Source organism: Dryobates pubescens, chromosome 9 (assembly GCF_014839835.1).
Source record: "Dryobates pubescens isolate bDryPub1 chromosome 9, bDryPub1.pri, whole genome shotgun sequence".
NCBI classification, from domain to species: domain Eukaryota; kingdom Metazoa; phylum Chordata; class Aves; order Piciformes; family Picidae; genus Dryobates; species Dryobates pubescens.
The window spans coordinates 27,866,726-27,887,980 of record NC_071620.1 but is presented as its reverse complement, the minus strand read 5'-3'; the positions used below and the strand labels follow the sequence as shown (position 1 = coordinate 27,887,980).

The 21,255-nt window shown below is 43.7% G+C and overlaps 1 protein-coding gene across 1 annotated transcript in view; it reads right to left on the bottom strand.

The window, feature by feature from the left end:
• Window positions 1-681: 681 nt before the first annotated feature.
• F13A1 (coagulation factor XIII A chain) overlaps window positions 682-21,255 on the bottom strand; it is a 65,405-nt gene continuing 44,831 nt past the window's right edge. Inside the window, exons 8-15 of the mRNA XM_009897154.2 lie at window positions 20,609-20,747; window positions 13,160-13,263; window positions 12,367-12,455; window positions 10,248-10,401; window positions 9,410-9,697; window positions 7,229-7,389; window positions 4,455-4,591; window positions 682-865 (exon numbers count right to left, since the gene is read on the bottom strand). Coding sequence (XP_009895456.2) covers window positions 721-865; window positions 4,455-4,591; window positions 7,229-7,389; window positions 9,410-9,697; window positions 10,248-10,401; window positions 12,367-12,455; window positions 13,160-13,263; window positions 20,609-20,747 — 1,217 coding nt within the window. The 3' untranslated portion in view covers window positions 682-720. The remainder of the gene's footprint in view (window positions 866-4,454; window positions 4,592-7,228; window positions 7,390-9,409; window positions 9,698-10,247; window positions 10,402-12,366; window positions 12,456-13,159; window positions 13,264-20,608; window positions 20,748-21,255) is intronic.

The window sequence follows — 21,255 nt, the reverse complement described above, 5'->3', positions numbered from 1 at the left end:
CAGCAGGACCAGGGAAGTGATTGTCTCCCTGGACTCAGCACTAGTGAGGCCACACCTCAAATACTGTGTCCACTTTTGGGCCCACAAGAAGGACATTGTGGCTCTGTTTGCCTCATCAGCATTACTGGTGCTCAGCTCCCCTTTCAGGGAGTTGTAGAGAGTGAGGTCTCCCCTGAGCAGCAAGTTGTGTCTATAGTGCTGCTACATGGAATAGATTGATCCAAATACAAAAGACAAGATGCAAGAACATTATTTTAAGTTCTTATTATACTGGAGTTATAAAAAGCCTGGAGTGGAAAGCAGGTTTATATTGTGGAGTCACAGAGTAGTGATTTATAAGAGAGTTTTTGGTGGTGGATTATTTATGGTTTTTTTCAGTGAAATATCAGTCCTTAATTAAAATTAAAGTTCAGACTACTTTGGTGAATGGAGCTTTTCAGATTCACTTGCAGCACTAAAGTGGTGTATCAGAAATACAAGTGAATTGTAGGAATAACACGACCTAGAATTGCCTTTAATTACATGTATAACATTTTAAATCCTTCAGTATGCAGGTGCTTCTTCATTCTCTCCCCAGTCTTACCAATTAGCTAATCAAATTGTGTTCAGCACAAGACTGACCAAACTAAAAATAAGCAGACATCTACTACATTCTCCCTCCCCTCTGTCCCGTGATACTTTGAAACAGAGCTAAGCGAGAGATGAAGGCACCGTCTTGCTTCATGGTTTTTGAATCTGGACATTGAGTTCACCATACACATGCCTCAAAGCATCACAATTCAAGCTTGCAATCAGCTTCCGTAACCCTGGTTGTTTGGGGGTGCATTTTATTTCCCAGATCAAGGTAGAGTTGGCTGGGATTTGCCTGTAAGGAAAAAGGAAAGGTTAGTCAGTGCCTTCAAATTGGCCCACAGCTGGAGAAACTGCGGGTGGACCTCTCCAAGTTTTTGTGTTTCACTCGCTCCCGTAAGTGTCCTATAAATTTTTTCACAGTATCACAGAATGATTGGAAGGGACCTCTGGAGATCATCCAGACCCTACTAAAGCAGGGTCATCCACAGCAGAGTGCCCAGGATCACAACGTGCAGACAGGTTTGGAATCTCTCCAGGCGAGATTCCATTAGCAATGACTGATTGCTTCACATGTTTAAATGCCATTTGAAATGGAGAGTTTATGGGATTATCCATGTGAAAAGTGAAGAAGATATTACAGAAGTTTGCTGTGCAGCAAGGTTTGGTTTAATTTCTTGAGCACCTGGGGGCCAAATTCTCTAAGGATGAAGATTTCCAGATCACATCTTCACATGCTACCATCTCTGATTTATAGGATATAAATGTGTGTGCAGGAAGGCAACATCTGTGCTGGGAAACCAAACTCATCTTTTCCTGTTTCTCCACTGTCCTACTTCTAAATCAACTTCCTTCTCTCTGCAAATACTAACACCAGGTGAGCTTTGACATGTAGAAACATCTGACATGACTTACCTGCTAGTATGAATGCATGCTTGGCTAAAATCCTTTTACCACATTCCATCACTCCCTGGTGAATTCCTATTTATCATGCAAAGATTATGTCCCATGTAGGAACTGCTGCTGCCCAAGGTTTTCTTCATGAGTCATGCTCCTCATCCATCTAAGGCTAATATCTCTCTATATAAACACCCATACATCTGTGATCATATAATCATAGAATTTAAGACTGGAAAAAAAACCATAAAAATCATCAAGTCTAGCTGTTAATCTAACAGTGCCAAGTCCACTGCTAAACCATGTCCCTCAGCACCACATCTACATGCTTTTGGAGATTTACTAGGCAGCCCCTTACAGGGCTTAACCACTCTTTCAGTGTCTTTCCTAATGTCCAACTTAAACATCCTCTGACATCTTAATGTCCAACTTAAGCTTCCCCTGACAAAAGCTGAGACTGTTTCTTCTCATCCTTTCACTTGTTACCTGGAATAAAAGGCTGAGCCCCACCTCACTCAAATCTCCTTTTGGATAGAGACATAGTCTTTATGAATGGTGAGCATGAAGCCCCACTTCATTTCCAGAATGAAGTTGGCTCACCCATACCTGTTGTGTGAATGATACAGAAAAATCTCCTTCAAAATACAGAGGTCAAAAGTCTCATCCCCACCATGAACTGCAAAAGCCACATCCTATATGTAATAGTCCCTGATGGGCAGGGAAGCAGTGGAAGGGTGAAGAAAAGCTAGAATGGGTTTGATTCTCTTTGTAAATGGAGTAAAGCCACCTTAATCTTATTTTCCTTGGAGAGAATTCAGTGATGAATGGTTCTGTGTAACATGCTGAGCCATCACCATGCCAGAGCTATTTATCACTTTGAATGCATGGGGGCAAATGCAATTATTATTTAAATAAACTACAACTGCCCCCTGCTCTGCCCTCTGTGTGTGTAACCTGCAGCCTTCCTCCATCTCAGAGGAGTAAAAGCTTAACATGACTAAGCTGATCCATTTCCATTTTAAACAATTCCAAGGGCACTCCTGAAAGCATAGTGACTTGAAGGAAAATGACCATGAGTGTTCCATGAGTCATTTTTCTCCCTCACTCCTGTGCCTTTGATGCACCTGACAGCTCCTGCATCCTTGAAGGTGAGAGCAGCTTTTGGCTCAAGAAGCATGCAGAATAATGGGTAATGCTGGCAGGGCTGGGCAGCAATGAAGGCTTAGTGCTGCAAGCAGCTTGTGTAACTCATGTGGAGCATGCTGAGTCACGTTCAGCAGCACCTGTGACATAACACGTGCAAAATCAAGCATAGTATGATGTCCTTTCACCGTCATTTTTCTATCCAGCTGCACTCTGGAGGCTGGGTTTGGTCTTTTTATCCCTGGCCCAGGTGCAGCTGGGTTCAGACCTGCTCTCCAAGCTGCAGATAATGCTGACAGTTTATGCAGCTGCTGAAACTCAGGCAATTTTTCAAACTCCTTCCGCACACTCCTGGGGACCATCAGCACAGGTACTGATAGATGGCACTGCTTTGGCTGCCCAAGACAGCTGCAGAAATTTTCCAAGGATCTCAGTTATCTATCTTGGAACTGACTAATGTTGAGCTTGTAAAACTGAACTCAAATGGAAAGAGGGTTTAGGAGAAAAACTTCCTTTGCATATGGCTACCACAGAGTCAGGATGAGGAGCAGACATGAGGAACATGAAGGTGCGCCTTGATCTGAGCATAATCAATTCTGTCCAGTGATTTGACTTTTCAGCTCAGTCTCTGCTCAGGGGTGATGCTTTTTGAATGTTTTCACCAATAATGGATGCTTCCAGCACTAATAATGCTGATGGTTAGAGTTACTGCCAAGGGCTGGCATGCAGAAGGGCTCTTACTTAGACTTGCTCCTGTGCAAACCAAGGGCACTATTAAATCTATTAAGTCCCACCCTGGGGTGAAAGAAGTCAGAGGTTGTATCTGCAGGGAGCAGCAGACAGAACAGGTGACCCTAAACTGACCAATAAGGGATTCCAGTGCATGAACAACATCATCTTCAGGATAAAGCTGAGGGATCCCCAGGTTCAAGACTCTTCTTCAATGGCCAGGGTCTGAGAAGAACTCTGTCTATTCTGCCTTCTATGCCAACCAGTGCATTCCTGGATCCAGCTTCCAAAGTCCAGCTCCTGAATCCAGTTCTTATCCACAGATGAGTCCTCTGTGGGCCTGCCCCCCAGCATCATTGATGACAGTGATGACATTGCCATCAGGGGTTGGGTTGGATATTGGTTTGTATCTATTTAATTTTATTGTTACTATGTCCCTTCAAGCTGTTTTCATTTTCTTTAATTTTCATTTATTTTCTTTCCCATCAGTCTCTCTCCCTTTTTCCATTTCTCTTCCCTTTGGGAAGGGAGTGGGGTTCATGGTGAGCCTCTGTCTCTTACCTAGCGGCCAGCTCAGCACTAACCCTTGACAGCTATGCTGCATCTAATACACACTTTATGCCTTGACATAAGCTTGCAGAGATCATCTGAAGTACCTGAACATCTTGTGCAATCACAATTAACACAAGTGGAGAAAATCCCTGTTTAAAAAGCAGTGGAGGATGTGAGCTCCACATACTGTGTGAGTGGCAGTAAACACTTCACGAGCAGGATAAATCTTTCTGTGATAGCGACTTGCAGGTGCTATTGTCAAGCACTAAAAATAATGTAATACAGTGAAAAAGCAAACTCAGGCTACATTAGCAACTACCCACTACCACTACCTCTTCCTTCAGTACTAGTACTGAGCAGATGAAATGCTCTCACAGGCTCTCTGGACAGCTTGACTTCTGACTATTGAGACCTACAGCTCCCCTGTGTATTGAACATTAACGTGAGGTGAGAGTGTTTGAATTGCATTACACAGCACAGCATTAGTTAAGTGTCTCTCCTGAGCTTCTTCCTTATGAACAAGCAGGGGATGAACTCCCAGCTGGTTGTGCTTTCTTCCCTACCTGAACTCCTCCTTCATTGTTCTCAGCACACCAGGTCCCTCAAGGCGAAGCGTGACATTCTCCAGGGTTTGTGCCAGAGGATTGGTGAATTCCACTATCACAGACATTTGTTTGCCAGCTACCTTCTCACCTTGGGTCTGCAAGACAAGGAAAGGGAAAAACTCCTCAATATGGTAATAATAAAATTCCCCCATGGTGTACAACTTTTGGACCTGTTGGAGTGGATCTAGAGGATGCCACAAAAATGATCCAAGGGTGGATCTCTGCTTGTGGACAGGCTGAGAAAGTTTGGGTTTCAGCCTGGAGAAGGGAAGGCTCCAGGGAGACCTTATTGTAGCCTTTCAGTACTTAAAGAGGCAGATGAGAAAGATGGGAGCAGACTTTATGGCAGCGCCTGTTGTGACAGGACAAAGAGTGACCAAAAAGAGAGGAGATTCAGACTAGATATGATGAGGAAAATTTTTACACTGAGGGTGGTGAAACCCTGGCCCAGGTTGCCCAGAGAAATGGTAGATGTCTAGAAACATCACAGGTAGGTTTGGACGGGGCTCTGAGCAACCTGATCTACTAGTTGCAGATTCTCTGCTCACTGCAGAGGGATTGAGCAAGACGGCCTTTAAAGGTGTGTTCCAAGAGAAAGCATTCTATGATTGTATGATTCCATGAGAGAAGCTTCCTCAGAATTCTTAAAAAGCAATAAATTGAAGTTTCCTATACATAGGTGTAGATACATGCACACACACGCTCTTTAAAACCCCAGGTATCAAAATTTCTGCATGTTTTTATGTATCACAAAGAAGAAAAGAAGACACAAGCTCACTTGTAGTAGAAAAAAATGGTTATGGGAGAACAACCTCTGCAAGATTCTCAACATCCTTTCTTCATAACAGCAGGGAGAATAAACTGTTTTGAAGCTGAAATTGGGGATGCCGTATAAAATGTTCTTTTTAAGTATTGAACTGGAAGGACTCTCAGCTTCTAAAATTTCATTATTGGAGTAGAGTTTGTCTTTTTTTACCTCCTCTCTAGAATGCTCAGTAAACCAAAAAACTTTTGTTTGAAAGTACCAGTCATCTGATCAGATCATCACCACATTTCTATAGACCGTTGTGATGGGTTAACGCCCATCCTGGAAGCAGGGCAGGGGGGGCTGGGGGAGCGAGGAGGGGGAGGAGTGGGGGGGGAGGAAGGGGGAAGGCTTGCGAGAGCATTGTCCTCCCTGGAGGGTATTTCCCCCCTGGGAAACTACATTAGTCTGTTCCACTCCCCCTCCCTGCCCAGCAAGGCTATAAAAAGCAGGATACTGCAGCCATTAGATCTCTTGGTCCCTGCCTTTGCTTGGAGGAGGACTGCTGGTGGCTCCCTGCTTCTCTGCCACGTGGTCAGGCCTGATCCTTCTCCCTGCAACCTCTACACCTCTTCAAAGAGACTGGTTTTGTATTCTTGTTTCTTCTCCCATCCATCCTTGTCCCTTACCCTTGTGAAGCCTACCTGTTATTGTTACATATATATATATTGTTTAAAGAAAATTCTTTACTTCTCTATTTCCAAGCTGACTCCAAATTATTTCTTGGTGGATTTGCTCCTTCCCTTTCCTTTTCCTCTCTATTGGGAAAGAGGAGGGGGGAGTGGGGGAGGGATTCTCAGCCTTGCCCCCATCTGAGCTCCTAAGTCCCAGTTCAGGCTCAAACCACCACAACCGTGAATCAGAGTGGATTTTTTTGGCCAAACTTCATGCCACTTTTGGTCTACTTTAAAAAAAAAACCTAGAGGCTGTGATTGCTACAGAAATTATCATATAGGAACTTGAGCATGGGTTCAAAAACATATACAGGGCAAAAAATGTCTATTAACACATTTCTTTCAAGGTCCTGAGTTTTAAGGGACTGCATTCCTTTTCAATGTTAGGACAAAATCAAACCCAAATGACATCATTCAAAGCAGATGAAGGCTGAGCACTTCTGAAAATGAAGCTATTTATTTGGATGCCTCATTATGAGTTGAGAACTCTGAATCTCTGCCCTGTCTCTGACACATGACATAAGGCCCTTATCATGAATGTTACAATTCTTCTTTTTCATAGGTATCATGCCACCATCTGCAGAAATGTTTGACTTACAGAGAACTCCACTAACAGCAGTGTCACAGTGTGACAGTAAGGCCCTGAAATCACAGAATCACAGACTGGGTTGGCTTGGAAGGGACCTCTAAAGGTCATTTAGTATGACCCGCCTAGCAGGAATGTCTTCAACTAGAGCAGGTTGCTCAGGGCCCTGTCCAACAATTCTGAAACCATGGTCCCAAATGGATGTTGCCTGTCTGAGTTTGGAGGAGTTTTCCACAATGCCTGCAGGAATTTTCCAAACAGAGTCACCTCAATGGCAGTGTCCTTCATTCTCCAGCAAGAGGCTTCTGTGCTATGTTGCTTCAAATAGAACAGAATACTGGAGAAGTTAGACTGGAGTCACTTGAGTAACCACTCTTATCCTTTGAGTTTCTCCAGCTTTCTCAGACCTGTTCCTCTCCTTTCTTCAAGATCACTTCAGTTCTCTACTACTCATGATACTCATTCTCAGCCTTTAATGTAGAGATACTCAGTACAATATATAACATACCTACACACACCTGTACACTCCATCCAGTTTCTACTTTATAAGGTCCATGTTAAACTAAAAGTCTAATGTGCACACACACATACACCTCCCAGTTTCCGAAGTCAGTGTAACAGTATTGTAAAGAACAGCCCATGTACATCATAGTGGTTATCAAGCTACCTTGATCCTCAGGCTTGGGATTTCCAGGGCTGTTGCCTTCTGCATGGCCAGTATCTTCCCTGTTTCATTGATCCGTGCAGTCACAAAGAAATGAAAGGAGGCTTGGTCCAGCAGATCACTCAAGTACTCACTTGATTTGATGGCAACATCAAAAGCACTGGCTGAGAGAAGAAATAGGAAAGAAAAAAAAATAATCTGAAGCAATCTAATGGCTAATTGGACCTCCCAGTGTGGCCAGTGCCAGTTATATGAGTGCCTTGGAAAAGATGTTAGCCCACTGCCAAAGAATGACTTTGACTGCCTGAACTGTCTTCATTTCTTTACCTCACCATTCACAGAATCAAAGAATCACAGAATGCTAAGGGCTGGAACAGACCTCAAAAGATCATCTAGCCCAACCCCTGTGCCAGAGCAGGATCCCCTATACCGGCTCACACAGGTATGCATTCAGGCATGTTTTTTGTATCTTCAGAGAAGACAACTCCACAACCCCCCTGGGCAGCCTGTTCCAGTGTTCTGTCACCCTCACAGTGAGAGAATTTTCCCTCATGTTTCCCCTCTTATCTTGTCCTTTTTCCATCTAGACTGTGAGCCCCCTGGGGCATGGGCTGGGTTTGTGCACAAACTTCTCAGTGTTGATCAATAGCTAAAGGGTGGAGAGCAAGAGGATGGGGACAGACTCTTTTTAATGGTAGCCAGTGATAGGACAAGGGGCAGCAGCTACAAACTGGAACCCAGAAGGTTCCATCTGAACAAGAGGAGAAAATTCTTTGCTGTGAGGGTGCTGGAGCACTGGACCAGGCTTCCCAAAGATGTTATGGAGTCTCCTACTCTGGAGAGATTCCAAACCTCTCTGAACATTGTGATCCTGGGCAACTTACTCTCTGAAGATCCCTTCCAACCCCTACCATGCTGAGATTTTGTGAGAAGTGTGCTTTCCAGTAGAAGGAAAGAGGAACTTCCTTGTTAAAATATATTTACAATAGGAAGGAAAATAAGAATAATAGGCTTCCATTTCCTTACCACTGACTGTTCTGTTAAGTTCCCTGTACCCCTTAGCGTACCTGGGAAAGCCAAGGGAGACACAACACTGAGTTGCCTTTCCAAAAAAATAGATCAAACTAAATATAACTGAGTAGAAAAGAGCACCTTTGAAGGCATTGGAAGGTTTAAGCTATTCAAATCCTCAAAGTTGTTTTCAACCCACACAATTCCTTTAATCATTATTCTGAAAATCATCAGGCATTCACTTCCTGCAGGTGCTGGAAGAATGCCTGTGACACTTCTTTACTGTATTGTAATTTTTTGTTATATATATACTCACACTCCTTGCCATGAATGAAGCCCATAAATTCTGTTAAGTGCCTCAGAAGGTAGCTTCCCTTCACATCTCTGACAGAGTACTCTCACACAGTTGCAAATGAACAGAATCACAGAACCATGTAGGTTTGAAGAGTCTGTTTAGATCATGGAGTTCAACCATTAACCCAACACTGCCAAGACACTGGCAAACTACATCCCTCAGCACCACAACTACATGTCTTTTCAATCCCTGCAGGGATGATGACTGCACCATGTCCTTGAGCAGTCTATTCCAGGGCTTGAGAAGTCTTTCAGGAAAGACTTTATCTAATCTCCAACCTAAACCTCTCTTAGTGCAACTTTATGCTATTTCCTCCTGTCCTGTTTCTTGTTACCTGGGAGAAGACAACAACCCCCACCTCACTCCAGCTTCCTTTGAGAGAGTTGTAGAGACCAATGAGGCCTCCTCTCAGACTCCTTTCCTCCAGGCTAAACAACCTCAGTTTGCTCAGCTACCCCTCAGAAGGTTTGTGCTCTAGACCCTTCACCCTTCTCTGGATATTCTCCAGTGAGGGGCCCAAAACTGAATCCAGTACTCAAGGTGTGGCCTCACTAATGCTGAGTAGAGAGGAACAATCACTTCCCTGATCCTGCTGGCCACACTTTTGTGGATACAGGCCAGGATGCTGTTGGCTTTCTTGGCCACTTGGCCACATGCTGGCTCATACTCAACTGATTTCTGACCAACACTCACAGGTCCTTTTCCACCAGGCATCTTTCCAGCTACTCTTCCCCAAGCCTGTAGCATTGCATGGGGTAGAGACATTGATGGCAGTTAATGACAGAAAGGAAAAGCTCACAGGTTTGAAAACAACTTACATGAAGAGGGATCCAGTTTTGCAACGAAGGAGTGTTTCTTGAATTCATTTTTTGTCACTCCTGTATAAAACACTATGTTGCCTGAAAGGAAGGTAGTAGCAGTGTAATAGTTGTGACTTCTGTTCCTGAAAGTTATGGTGACTTTAAAGTCACTGCCAAGGACTGCCTTTTGCACTTGGAAGTCCATGTCCACATCCTTTTGTGGCTGATAGGTGATATCTTGGGTGGTTTGCTTTTTAACACCGTACATCACAGCAGTCTCAAGAGCCAATCTCTCCTCCTCTGAGCCTAGAAATAAAAGCTAATAAACTTTAGGAAAGAAACAAGGGTCCTGCATTAGCCCATTCATCAATCAAAAGGGTGCATCTTCCATAGCTTGTGGTAGCTGAAATGAATGCATGAGGACAGTGAACTGTGATAAAGATACCTAGAGAGCTTCACAGATTCCAAGGGTGCTAAAGATTCAAGCCACCTCAAGCTTAATTGATATTAATGGAGCAACACTGATTTACCCTGTGCAAACATTTGGCCTGAGTAAGACACATCTAAACAGCTGTGCAAAAAGCCTTACATTGTTGTGATTGGTTTGAGTTACTCCAGATCTACCTTTTATTTTTACTACAGCTAACTCAGTCCAAAGCATTTCTGAGCAGCAAAATCTGTGCTCTCATCAAGGCATCTGCCGTGTTTCTGTGGTGGAGTTACAAATAAAATGTTCCAGAGGGTACCTTGGCAGCTTTTCATGAAGCTCTCTCAGTGCCAGGGGTTTGTAAATCCACATCCAAGATCTTACTAAGGCAAATATACATTGGTATGGGCCCACCCTATTTCAGGTTACCTTCTTGGAACTTGTAGTCCTCAGTAATCTCCATCATTCCATCCCCTCCAACTTCCTTGGTCACAATCAACTGCCCAACATGGGTTGTGTCAATATTTTCTATCACTTGGGTTCCATTTTTTTCCCTTCTTAAGTAAATAATATCACCATTCACCTAAAAATGAAATGAGAAAGGATTGAACCACAGAATAACTGAATCACAATGTTTGAAAAAGACCTTCAAGATCATCAAGTCCAACCATTATCTAACTCTACCACACCATATCCTTGAGTATTTAGATGGCTTTTAAATATGTTCAAGGATGGTGATTCAACCACTTCCTTGGGCAGCCTATTCCAGTCTTTGATAACCATTTTTATATAGATGTTTTTCCTAATGTCTAACCTAAACCTCCCCTGGCAGAACTTGATGCCATTTCTTTATGTCCAACACTCACCTCACTAAAACCTTCCTTCAGGTAGTTATAGAAAGCAATAAGGTCTCCCCTCAGCTCCCTTTTCTTCAGACTAAACAACTTCAGCTGCCTCAGCCACTCCTTATGAGGCTCAACTTTGTTGCCCTTCTCTGAACCTGCTCCCGCACCTCAATATCTGTCCTACACTGCGGTGCCCAAAACTGATGGCAGTACTCAAGGTGTGGCCTCACCAGTGCACAGTACAGTGGGACAATCACTCCTCTAGCCCTGCTGGCCACACTACTCCTTATATAGGCCAGGAAGCTGTTGGCCTTCTTATCTACCCTCAAAACAATGACATGTTGACTTGAAGACCCAGCAATTACTTGCATTTCAATGGGACTTCAGTACTGTGTTTAAAATAGGCCATATGCTACAGAAATGGCTAGATGTGTGTTTCTGTTCACAGCTCCAGAATGACAGACAGGTTTAACTTGGAATAGACTATCCAGACTTGGGGAAGATGGTGACCCTTAACACAGCTCTGCCAGGTCACCACCAAGCCATGTCCCTCAGCACTACTTCTGCCTGGCTTTTCAATTCCTCCAGGGATGAGGACTGCATCATTTGCCTAGGCAGCCTGTTCCAGGGCTTGACAACCCTTTCCATGAAGACTTTTTTTTCTAATTCCCAACCAAAACCTCCCCTGGTGGAATGTGAGGCCATATTCTCTTGCCCGATCACTTTTTCCTTGGGAGAAGAGACCAACTTCCATCTTGTTACAGACTCCTTTCACGGAGCTGGTAGAGAGTGAGAAGCCTAAGCCTCCTTTTCTCCAGTTCCCTCAGCTGCTCCTCACAGGACATGTGCTCCAGACCCTTTACTGGCTTTGTTGCCCTTCTGTGGACCCATTACAGCACCTTGATGTCTTGTAGTGAAGGGTCCATAGCTGAACCCAGTATTTGAGGTGCAGCCCCATCAGTGCTGAGTACAGAAGCAGGATCACTGCCCTAGTCCTGCTGGCTACACTACTCCTGATCCAATCCAGGATGCTGTTGGTCTTCTTGGCCACCTGGGCACACTATTTTTTTCTCTTCTATCCTAAGCTATGTACAATTCAATAAGAGATGTGCTCTACAGCTGCTGCAATTCTGAGCATGTCAGCTCTGTTGTAATCACAAGACGAAGCCCACTTGCTCCTCATGGAGAGAGTTCCCTCTCAGTTCTTCCTGTCAAACCACCCATGTGATCTTTCCTTGACCTGTTGCAGGCCAAAAGGAATGTGGTAAGCAAAGAGCTCTTCAAAAATCACCACATGCATTTTGACTGAAATAAGCAAGGGAGACTTAACATAAGCAGCTTTGCTGGCAGTCCTGAGATGGGGGTAACAGCTAACAAGGGTTGGAGATGGGCAGCTAGAGTCAGTGATTCATTTGCTAACATAGCTGGAAGCTGAGAAGAATAAATGATGGCAGCCTAAAGTTCCATCAGAGCCAGAGTAGCTTTTTCTGCTTATTACTTTGGCGAGCAGAGAAGTCTGTCATTCATTAGAGTCATATCACACCTACTGGCTTTCATGTCAAAATCATTATGAGATCTTCGTTTGACATAGAGGACATATAAAGACACTTCCCAATCCATGAATTGCAGTGGAACCCTATCTCCTGTCTCACCTATGGTCCTACTGATAGCACTCAAGGCACTAAATATTTTCAGGTACGTACCTCAGCGTAGACAAAAGGAGCATCAAACTGGAAGCAGACATGACCATGTTTAATGGCTTGAACTGAGGCTGGGCCACATCTGTACATACCTATGTGGGGAAGAGACATAAAGTGAGGGATTAAAGTAGTTACAAAATCCATCAGAATGTTACCTTTTCTTATTACTAGCCCTTTAAACAATACAGACTCATCTGAAACAACCTAATGGTCTGGTTCCTTTATGGCGCTGCCAAGTTCCCTCTTAAGTCTCAAGTGCCTGAAATGCAGGGAGACCTGGTTTTGGTTAAAGCAGATAATTTTGGGAGGGCTCAGGTAAATCATAGACTGAGAAAGACCTCACTGCAAATTTGCTAAGAATGTTTTTAAAGAACTGGAAAACTAAGGACTGGAAGGAATAGCAGTGTTTTTTCACCCTGCCTACATTCTGCACAGGAAGTTCAGTAAGGGCTGCAGTCATAAAATAGAGAATGAATTTGATCAGGCTCCCGGTAGGCTTGCTGAAATCTTAGACCCATCTTCTGACAAGAGGAGTACATCTCTTCTGTACTGAGCAGGGCCCTTCTCATGCAGAATGTTGTGCATGTGCATTCTAAGCAGGGTTATAATAAGGACAGATATGTTTTAGAGCTCAGAATAGATCAGAAGAAGGTCCTGAGCACTCGTGAACATGGTTAACTAGTGCAAGAAATTGCCACCATCCATGTGGTCTTGCTGGCTCAACTCTCATCAGCCCATTGTTTGCTATAAAGCCCAAACACTGGAAAGAGCTAAGGAGGACTTCCAGCACTATTACCATCACTGGTTTCTTGGGGTGTTCCATCAACAACTTGCCATCCTCCAAAACCAACAGGAAGGTCAGGTCTGGTCATCCAAGCTTCATTCCAGCAGTGATAGTTCCTTGGGCAAGAGATAAGACCAGAATATTAATTCTTGGACAGAAGTACACAGAACAACCCAAATCTGCTTATCTATGTCCTGACCATTGCTTCAATGACAGCACTGAGTGGTGAAAAGTTGCCTCTTTTCAGGTGATGGATTTTTAGGTCTGAAAGCTTGGTACCTATCTGTTAAAACTTGAAGGCCACAATCCTTCATCGTAGTTTCTTGATTGCAAGCTGAAGAAGCTTGCTGATTCTTCTAGTGTGTTCTGAAAGCAAATAGCTCAGACAACTTTCCAGTGCTTGGAGACTGTTGTGGTATATGAAGAGTTACACAGAGAACAATCTTTTTCCAGCCACACATACCCACTTCAGGTTGCTGCTACAGCAAGCTTTTCATCTTCTTCAAGCCATTACACCGTAGTATGTTTTACAACCAGTAAGACTGAAGCTCTTCTGAAGAGACTTCAAAATCAACTCCATGATATACATTGTGTAGCTTTATTTTCCTGGCTCAAAATAAACATGTTTAGCTGCTTTTCATGTTGGTACAACACCAGACCCTTGGACTTTATAGGACTATCTTCATTGTGAATTCCTTATAAGATCTTCCCAGTGTGTCATGCCAATCCCAGAATCTCAGAATCCCAGCATGGTGAGGGTTGGAAGAGACCTCTGGGGCTCACCTTGTCCAACCCCCATCAAAACAGGGTCACCCACAGCAGGTTGCCTAGAATTGCAGGGTCACCCACAGCAGGTTGCCTAGAATTGCAATGTCCAGATGGCTTTGAAATCTGTCCAAAGGAGACTCCACAACCTCTCTGGACGGCCCGGTCCAGCGTTCTGGCACTCCCAAAGTAAAGAAGTTCTTCCTCAAGGTCAGATGGAACCTCGTGTGTCCAGTTTGTGTTCATTGCCCTTTGTCCTGTCACTGAAAGGAGTCTGGCCCCATCTTCTTACACCCTACTCTTTAGATATTTATGAGCATTGAGGAGATCTCTAAGTTTATTCTTCACCCAGCTAAACAGCTCCAGGTCTCTCAGCCTCCTCTTCTTGAAGAGATGCTCCAGTACCCTCAGCATCTTTGTAGACCTTTGTTGGACTCTCTCCACTAGTGTCTTTTGAACTGGGGAGCCCAGAACTGGACAAAACACTGCAGATGTGGCCTTACTAGGGCCGAGCATAGGGGAAGGGAGGCCAGATCTCCTAGATGTAGAGCTTCCCATAAAACCCACCTACAACCACTGTGGGCCAAGTCTTGCCTGTAGGGCCCAGGACAGTATACAGAAAGGTTGGTCTCTGAAAGTGTTTCATCTAGGAGCACAGGGCTGAAATGCCCTCACTGGGCTGGAGGCTCAGGAAGAAAAAACATTCAAACAAACAGAAAACCCCACCAAAAAATGAAAACAAACAGACAAACAAAAAACCCAAACCCAAAACACCACAGCACCATCATGTTCTGCCCAAAATGTTTCAAAGATGAGCAGAAAAGAAAGATTTTGTAACAAACAAATAAGCAATCTAGGAAGAGGGTCTTGGGGTCTTGCAGTAAAGCCAGCAATGTTTTTGAGTCTCACTGCTGCAAAAAATAAAAGAAGGAGCAAGTAGAGAAAGTGGTAGTTTTGCTTGCAAATGATAGACATCCTACAGCAGAGAGGAATCAAATGACATCTGTGTAGCTGCTGACACAGCCCTCGAGTACATGTGATGATATTAGCCGCCAAAATGGGGATGCTTAAACTCTGACCGTGAAATGCAGTCATGGACCAGAGTCAGAAGGATCTGAGGCTTGTCTAATAAGACATTTCACAGTGGAAGTGAAAGCTTGGATCAGGGTAAAACTTGTCAGTTAGGAGAATTAATGAAGCAGCACTACAGAAAAAAAAAAAAGAATTTTCAAGGAAAATGCTGCACACTCAGGGAATTTTGGGTGCTGCTAAAAGTAGATGATGCTGAATCACGCTGGCAAAACTTTGCTGAGGGCTACCAGAGAATGGCAAAAAGCCTTGTGGTAGGTGGGGTTTTGGAAACTGTTACGCTAACATGTGTGAGAGAGAAACTTGCAGTGAAACTTTTGCTGGTTCACTTTGAATCAAGCTCAAATGTGTCACCGGCTTTGTGTTCTGTGACACAGGAACCTGAGAACCTGAGAGCAGGCAGGAGGGAAGGATGATAAATTAAGGTGGGGATAACAGTGTGGAAAATGGCAGCTCTGCTTCAATTGTATGATTATGTAATGCAGAGTTTTGGTGGGGTTTTTGTCTATATTCTTCCAAGGAGACAAGACCTTTCTTACTGGTTTCTATTGGTATAGCTGGATGCAACAGGATGGCAATTTCTTTAGGTCTGCTGCCGTGCAAACCAAATACACTCAAGGATATGACATACGTATGGACAGAAAGACATTTCTTGTAAAGCTCATGAGCGCTAAGAAAATGATTATGAAGGAGGCATTTGCCTTTCTGAAATGTAACAAAGCCTTCTCTCTGATAGAAATGGAGCTGGCTCCACAGCCATGATTGGTTAAATTAATTGTGTAGTTCTTGTATTCTACAGCAATCCCAAGACATTAAAGAAAGCAAGAATGGCTACACAGATCAATGTGGTGACCATTAAATATTTACAGAGATAATTACAAATAGTCTAAACAAAGTGAAGGGGAAATTAATAAAAGATGACCAGTTGGGGTGCATGCCTGGAAGACAATTTAAGAAGGCTACTTCATATTGCTTATGAGGCAGACACGCTGGAAACAGCTGCTGCCCTTTCATGAGCTGGTAAGCTCAGGCATGGAGATTGAGAGAGGTCTCAGAAGGGCTTTCTTCACAAGCCTGGACAAGGATGAACCCCCACAGGGTTGAGTGGCTTCAGGCAAGTTTCTGCTGAGGTGCTGATGTTGGTCTGCTTGGACCTCGCAGTAGGAATGACTCTTGATTTCCATCCAAGAGAAAGATTCTTTTAAGTGTCTTTATATCATCATTAAGAAAGACAAAGAGAACAAAGTAAAGGGACAGAGGCATCAGTGATGGGCCCAAATCCGGCCAGCTTGATAAAAATAACTTTTTGCAAAGTCTGTGTAATTTTGTATGTGTTCTGTTGCTGTTGTTCTTTCCTATCCTGAGGGAGAAGATGATCTTTAATAAAAATAAATAAATGTCAGATAACATTCAGAGAGAGCTCAACACTCAGAGATTGATTGGACTAAAAATCCTGTCTCCAAGTATCCCTGAAGTCTGAGAGTATTTAAAACCTGACGACAGATCAGTTCCAGCAGTACAAGGCAATAGAAATGATATATTAATAAAGAAAAATAGCCTGGCTTCCAGTTTTCAGGAGATTATAAATAAAAGTGAGAAATACATTTAAAAAATCATAAATGCTTTGATCATATCCTCTAAAAACATGCACACACACACAGAGAAATAAAGGGGACATTAAAAAAAAATCAAGGTTAAGACACAAGCAATTTAAAGTTGTCCTGTGGGCTACCATGAAGTGTCACAGAGTAATGAAAAGAAAGGACACAGAGGAGAAATGAAAAGAGATGTGTAATATATTAAGTCATGCCCAAAGAGTTAAGTTCACCATGTACTAATAAATGCACCACAAGGGTTAAAGGTTGGACAAGGCAGTTCAAAAAGTAATCATAGCAAAGAAAAGTGAATGTAGGATGGGAGGATGTAATGCTAGAGTGAAGTCAGCTGGGGCAAACCTGATATGGCCATGTCCAAAAGAATGGGAAAATCCAGGACTGAATCAAAAAGTCTTGGGAAACAACTGGGAAAAGGAGAAGTAGGGAAGTAGAAGGAAATGTCTGAAATGGGTGAGAGCTGTTTTGTAGATGAGGTTAGGAGAAAAGGAGAAGTTTGCTGATGTAGAAAAACTGGGAGGAATTTCTGATACACCAGCGGCTGTAAATGAGGAGAGGGTAAGAACGCTGGGACTATTCAGCCTGCAGATGGGAAGGGTTAAAAGGATCTTATCTATGCCTACATAGGGAGTCAGGAGACCAAAACCAGAGCCAGACTCTTTTCGGTGGCCCCCAGTGGAAAAGAAGCAAAGGATACCAACTAAAACACAGGAAATTCTGTCTGAGCACTAGAAAACCCTTTTTTCACTTGTGAGAATGGTTGAGCACTGGCACAAGTTTCTCAGACATGTTGTGGAGTCTCCATCCTTGGACATACTCAAAATCCAGCTATACTCAGCCCTGAGCAACCTGCTCTAGCTGACGCTGCCTTGAGCAGGGAGGTGTTGGATGATTTACAGGGGTACATTTCAGTTCCAATGATGCTGTGATACAAACTTCAGATGTAGATGAACCTAATTGTTCCCTCTTGGTAAGAAATTATGGAGACAATAAAAGAGGTTGCAGCAACAGGTTCAGCCATTTCCTCCACCACAGAATGACAGTTTTAATATGAAGACTTCCAGAGATGAAGTTATTAATGAAACATGATGATTAGTTAAAGGCATCATTGAGACAGATTTAAATACCGAACAGGACAAATATCTCCTGGAAAAAACCACTATAGAGGTCACATTCCCTGCTTCAGTCTGAGGAGGAGAGGCTTGAGGCTCAACAACCCACTCATAATTCCCATGGAGCAGAGCATATAATCAACACATGCTACACTTCACTTTGGATAGTGAGAGTTTGACTGCGGCCCTCAACACAAGAAGGACATGGACCTGATGGAGAGGGTCCAGAGAAGGGCCACAAAAATGATCTGGACATGCTCCAGCACCTCAATGTCCTTCTTGTAGTGAGGAGCCCAACACTGAACCCAGTACTCCAAGTGTAGCCAGCTGGACTCAGCCCTGAGCAACGTGCTCTAGCTGATGCCACCTTGAGCGGGGAGGTGTTGGATGATTTATAGGGGTACATTTCAGTCCCAATGATGCTGTGATACACACTTCAGATGTAGATGATCTGGGGGGAGCACCTCTCCTATGAAGCCAGACTGAGAGAGTTGGGGTTGTTCAGCTTGGAGAAAAGAAGGCTCTGGGGGAGACCTATAGTGGCTTTCCAGTACCTGAAAAGGGACTACAGGAAATCTGGGTAGGGACTGTTTACAAGGGCATGTTGCAACAGAATGAGGGGCAATGCTTATAAACTAGAGAAGTGTAGATTTGTATTGGATATTAGGAAGAAGTTCTTTGCTATGAGGATGGTGAATCACTGGAACAGGTTGCCCAGTGTTGGAGGTCCCATCCCTGGAGACATTCAAGGTCAGCCTTGATTCTGAGGGGTTCTGAGCAACCTGATCTATTTAGTTAAAGATGTTCTTGCTGACTACAGGGGGGTTGGACTAGATGATCTTGAGAGGTCCCTTCCAACCCTATACATTCTATGATTCTATGACTGTCTTCTCAAGGTTAGACAGACTCCATTTCTTCTTCTTAGGGAATTTTCTTTTTATATATCTGGTGATAGCATTTCAGTAACCTATATGATATAGAATCATAGAATCATCAGGTTGGAAGAGACCTCCAAGATCATCCAGTCCAATCTATCACCCAGCCCTATTCAATCAACTAGACCGTGGCACTAAGTGCCTCATCCAGTCTTTTCTTGAAGGACAGCGACTTCATCACCTCCATGGACAGCCCATTCCAATGGCAAATCACTCTCTCTGTGAAGAACTTCTTCCTAATATCCAGCCTGAACCTCTCCTGGCACAACTTGAGACTGTGTCCCCTTGTTCTGTTGCTGGTTGCCTGGGAGAACAGACTGACCCCCACCTGTCTACAGCCTCCCTTGTACTGTACTCTCTACAATACAGTATCTTCATATTGTACTGTAACATTAGTAGTAGAATTAAATAATGATAAAATTATTTTGTTTGGAAGAGACCTTTCAGATCATGAAATCCAACTGTTTACCCAGCACTGCCAGGTCACCACCGAACTGTGTCCCTCAGCACCACATCTGAGGCACCAATGTGCCCAGGTGGCCAACAGCATCCTGGACTGGATCAGCAATAGTGTGACCAGCAGAAGTTGAGAAGTGGTCATGCCCCTGTACTCAGCACTGGTGAGGCTACACTTGGAGTACTGTGTTCAGTGTTGGGCTCCTCACTACAAGAAGGACATTGAGGTGCTGGAGCATCTTCAGAGAAGGGCAACAAAGCTGGTGAAAGGTCTAGAGCACAAGTCTTATTGCTGAACTCTCTGAAATGAGGTTGTAGTGAGGTGGGTGTTGCTTTGTTTTCCCAAGAAACTAGCTATAGGACAATAGGAAATGGCTTCAAGTTGCGCCCAGGGAGGTTTAGATTGGACATAAGGAAAAATTTCTTTACTGAAAGAGTGTTCAGGTGTGGTAACAGGCTGCCAAGGGAGATGGTAGAGTCACCATCCTTGGAAATGTTCAGAAAACTTGCAGACTTCAGGACATGGTTTAGTTGCCATGGTGGTGTTGGGCTGACAGTTGAACTTGATGATCTTAGAGATCTGTTCCAACCTTACTGATTCTATGATCTACACACTTTTCCAATCCCTCCCTCACCACTTTCCTAGGCAGCCTGTTTGAGTGTTTGACAACCCTTTGGGTATTTTTTCCCCCCTAATATCCAGCCTAAACCTCCCTTGGTGCAACTTGAGGCCGTTTCCTTTGCTCCTATCACAGGATCCCCCAGGGTTTGCTTCTTTACATGACAAGCACTTGTGCTGGCTTGGCCCTGGCTGAAGGCCACATGCCACTCTATCATGCCACTCTTCTCAGATAGACAGGGGAGAGGGAAAATATAACAAAAGGCCCATGGGTCAAGGTAAGAGTAGTTTAATAAAGCAAAACCAAAGGCCACTCATGGAAGCAAAGGCAAACAAAAATATTATTCTCTGTTTTCCATTAGCAAACAATGCCCAGCTGCTTCTCGGGAAGCAGGGGTTCAACGTGCATAGTGGCTGCTCTGGAAGACAGGTGCCATCAGCAAATGCCCACACTTCCTTCTTCCCCTTGGCTTTTACATCTGAGCTGATGTCAGATGGTATGGAACACTCCTTTGGTCAGTTTGGGTCAGCTGGCCTGGCATGTGCCCTGCTTTGATCCTTCCTTCCCCTCAGCCTACAGTTGTGGGGCAATAGTGGAAAAGCACAGCGGTAGCCAAAACGCTGGTGTGTTATCAACACCCTTCCAACTACCACTACAAAACAGCACTACAAAAGAGGGGAGAACTAACTCCATCTCAGCAAGACCTGATACAACACTTCATATTATTCAGTCTGCTAACAATCCATTCATCCTGTTTTACAGAAGCTGGCAGTATTCTTTAGTGTATAGTGAAATAAATAAACCACAGGCATTACTGTCACTTCTTTACTGCTTATATAGTTAACACATTAAAGGCACTTGCCAGACTCACCAGACTGAGTCCTTTGTAAGTTTGGTATCCACTTTCCCTTCATCATCCAGAAAGAAGTCCAATTGTAAATTGGCATTGTTATCATGAGCAGAAGAATAGGTGGTCACAAGCCTTGCAGGAATCCCCAGGCACCTCAGAACTGTGGCAAAGAGAAGAGTGGGGTGAGAAGGACAAATAGAAAAAGTGTGTTCATGGGTGATAGGATGAGAGGAGAGAAGCTATTAATAACTAGAAGAAAATGAGAAAACTCAGTCAAACCAACCCAAATAATTCCTCCTTCTGTCTTTATATAGACTGTGTTAAATATTTGGTCACAAAATTGCAAGCATTCAAGACCTCTAACTGTGCAAAGATTGTAACCTAAGCAGCAGATTATCAGTAGTTTTAGAATAGTCTTGAAGAATGATCATGCTGTAGCTTTTCAGAGCAAATCTGAGTGCAGTGGGCTCAACTGCGTGATCAAATGCAGTACAAAGAAAATTAAGTTTGGGCTGGCAGGAAATGCAAAACACATTAGGCCTCCTACTATCAGGAGCCCAGCAGCATTGCAAGACTCTGCTGAAAAGGGAATTAATAGAAAATATCTCCTTTTGGTCCATTTAGAGTTCTCCTGTTGGACATCTGTTGTCAGAAGGCATCTGGAGAAC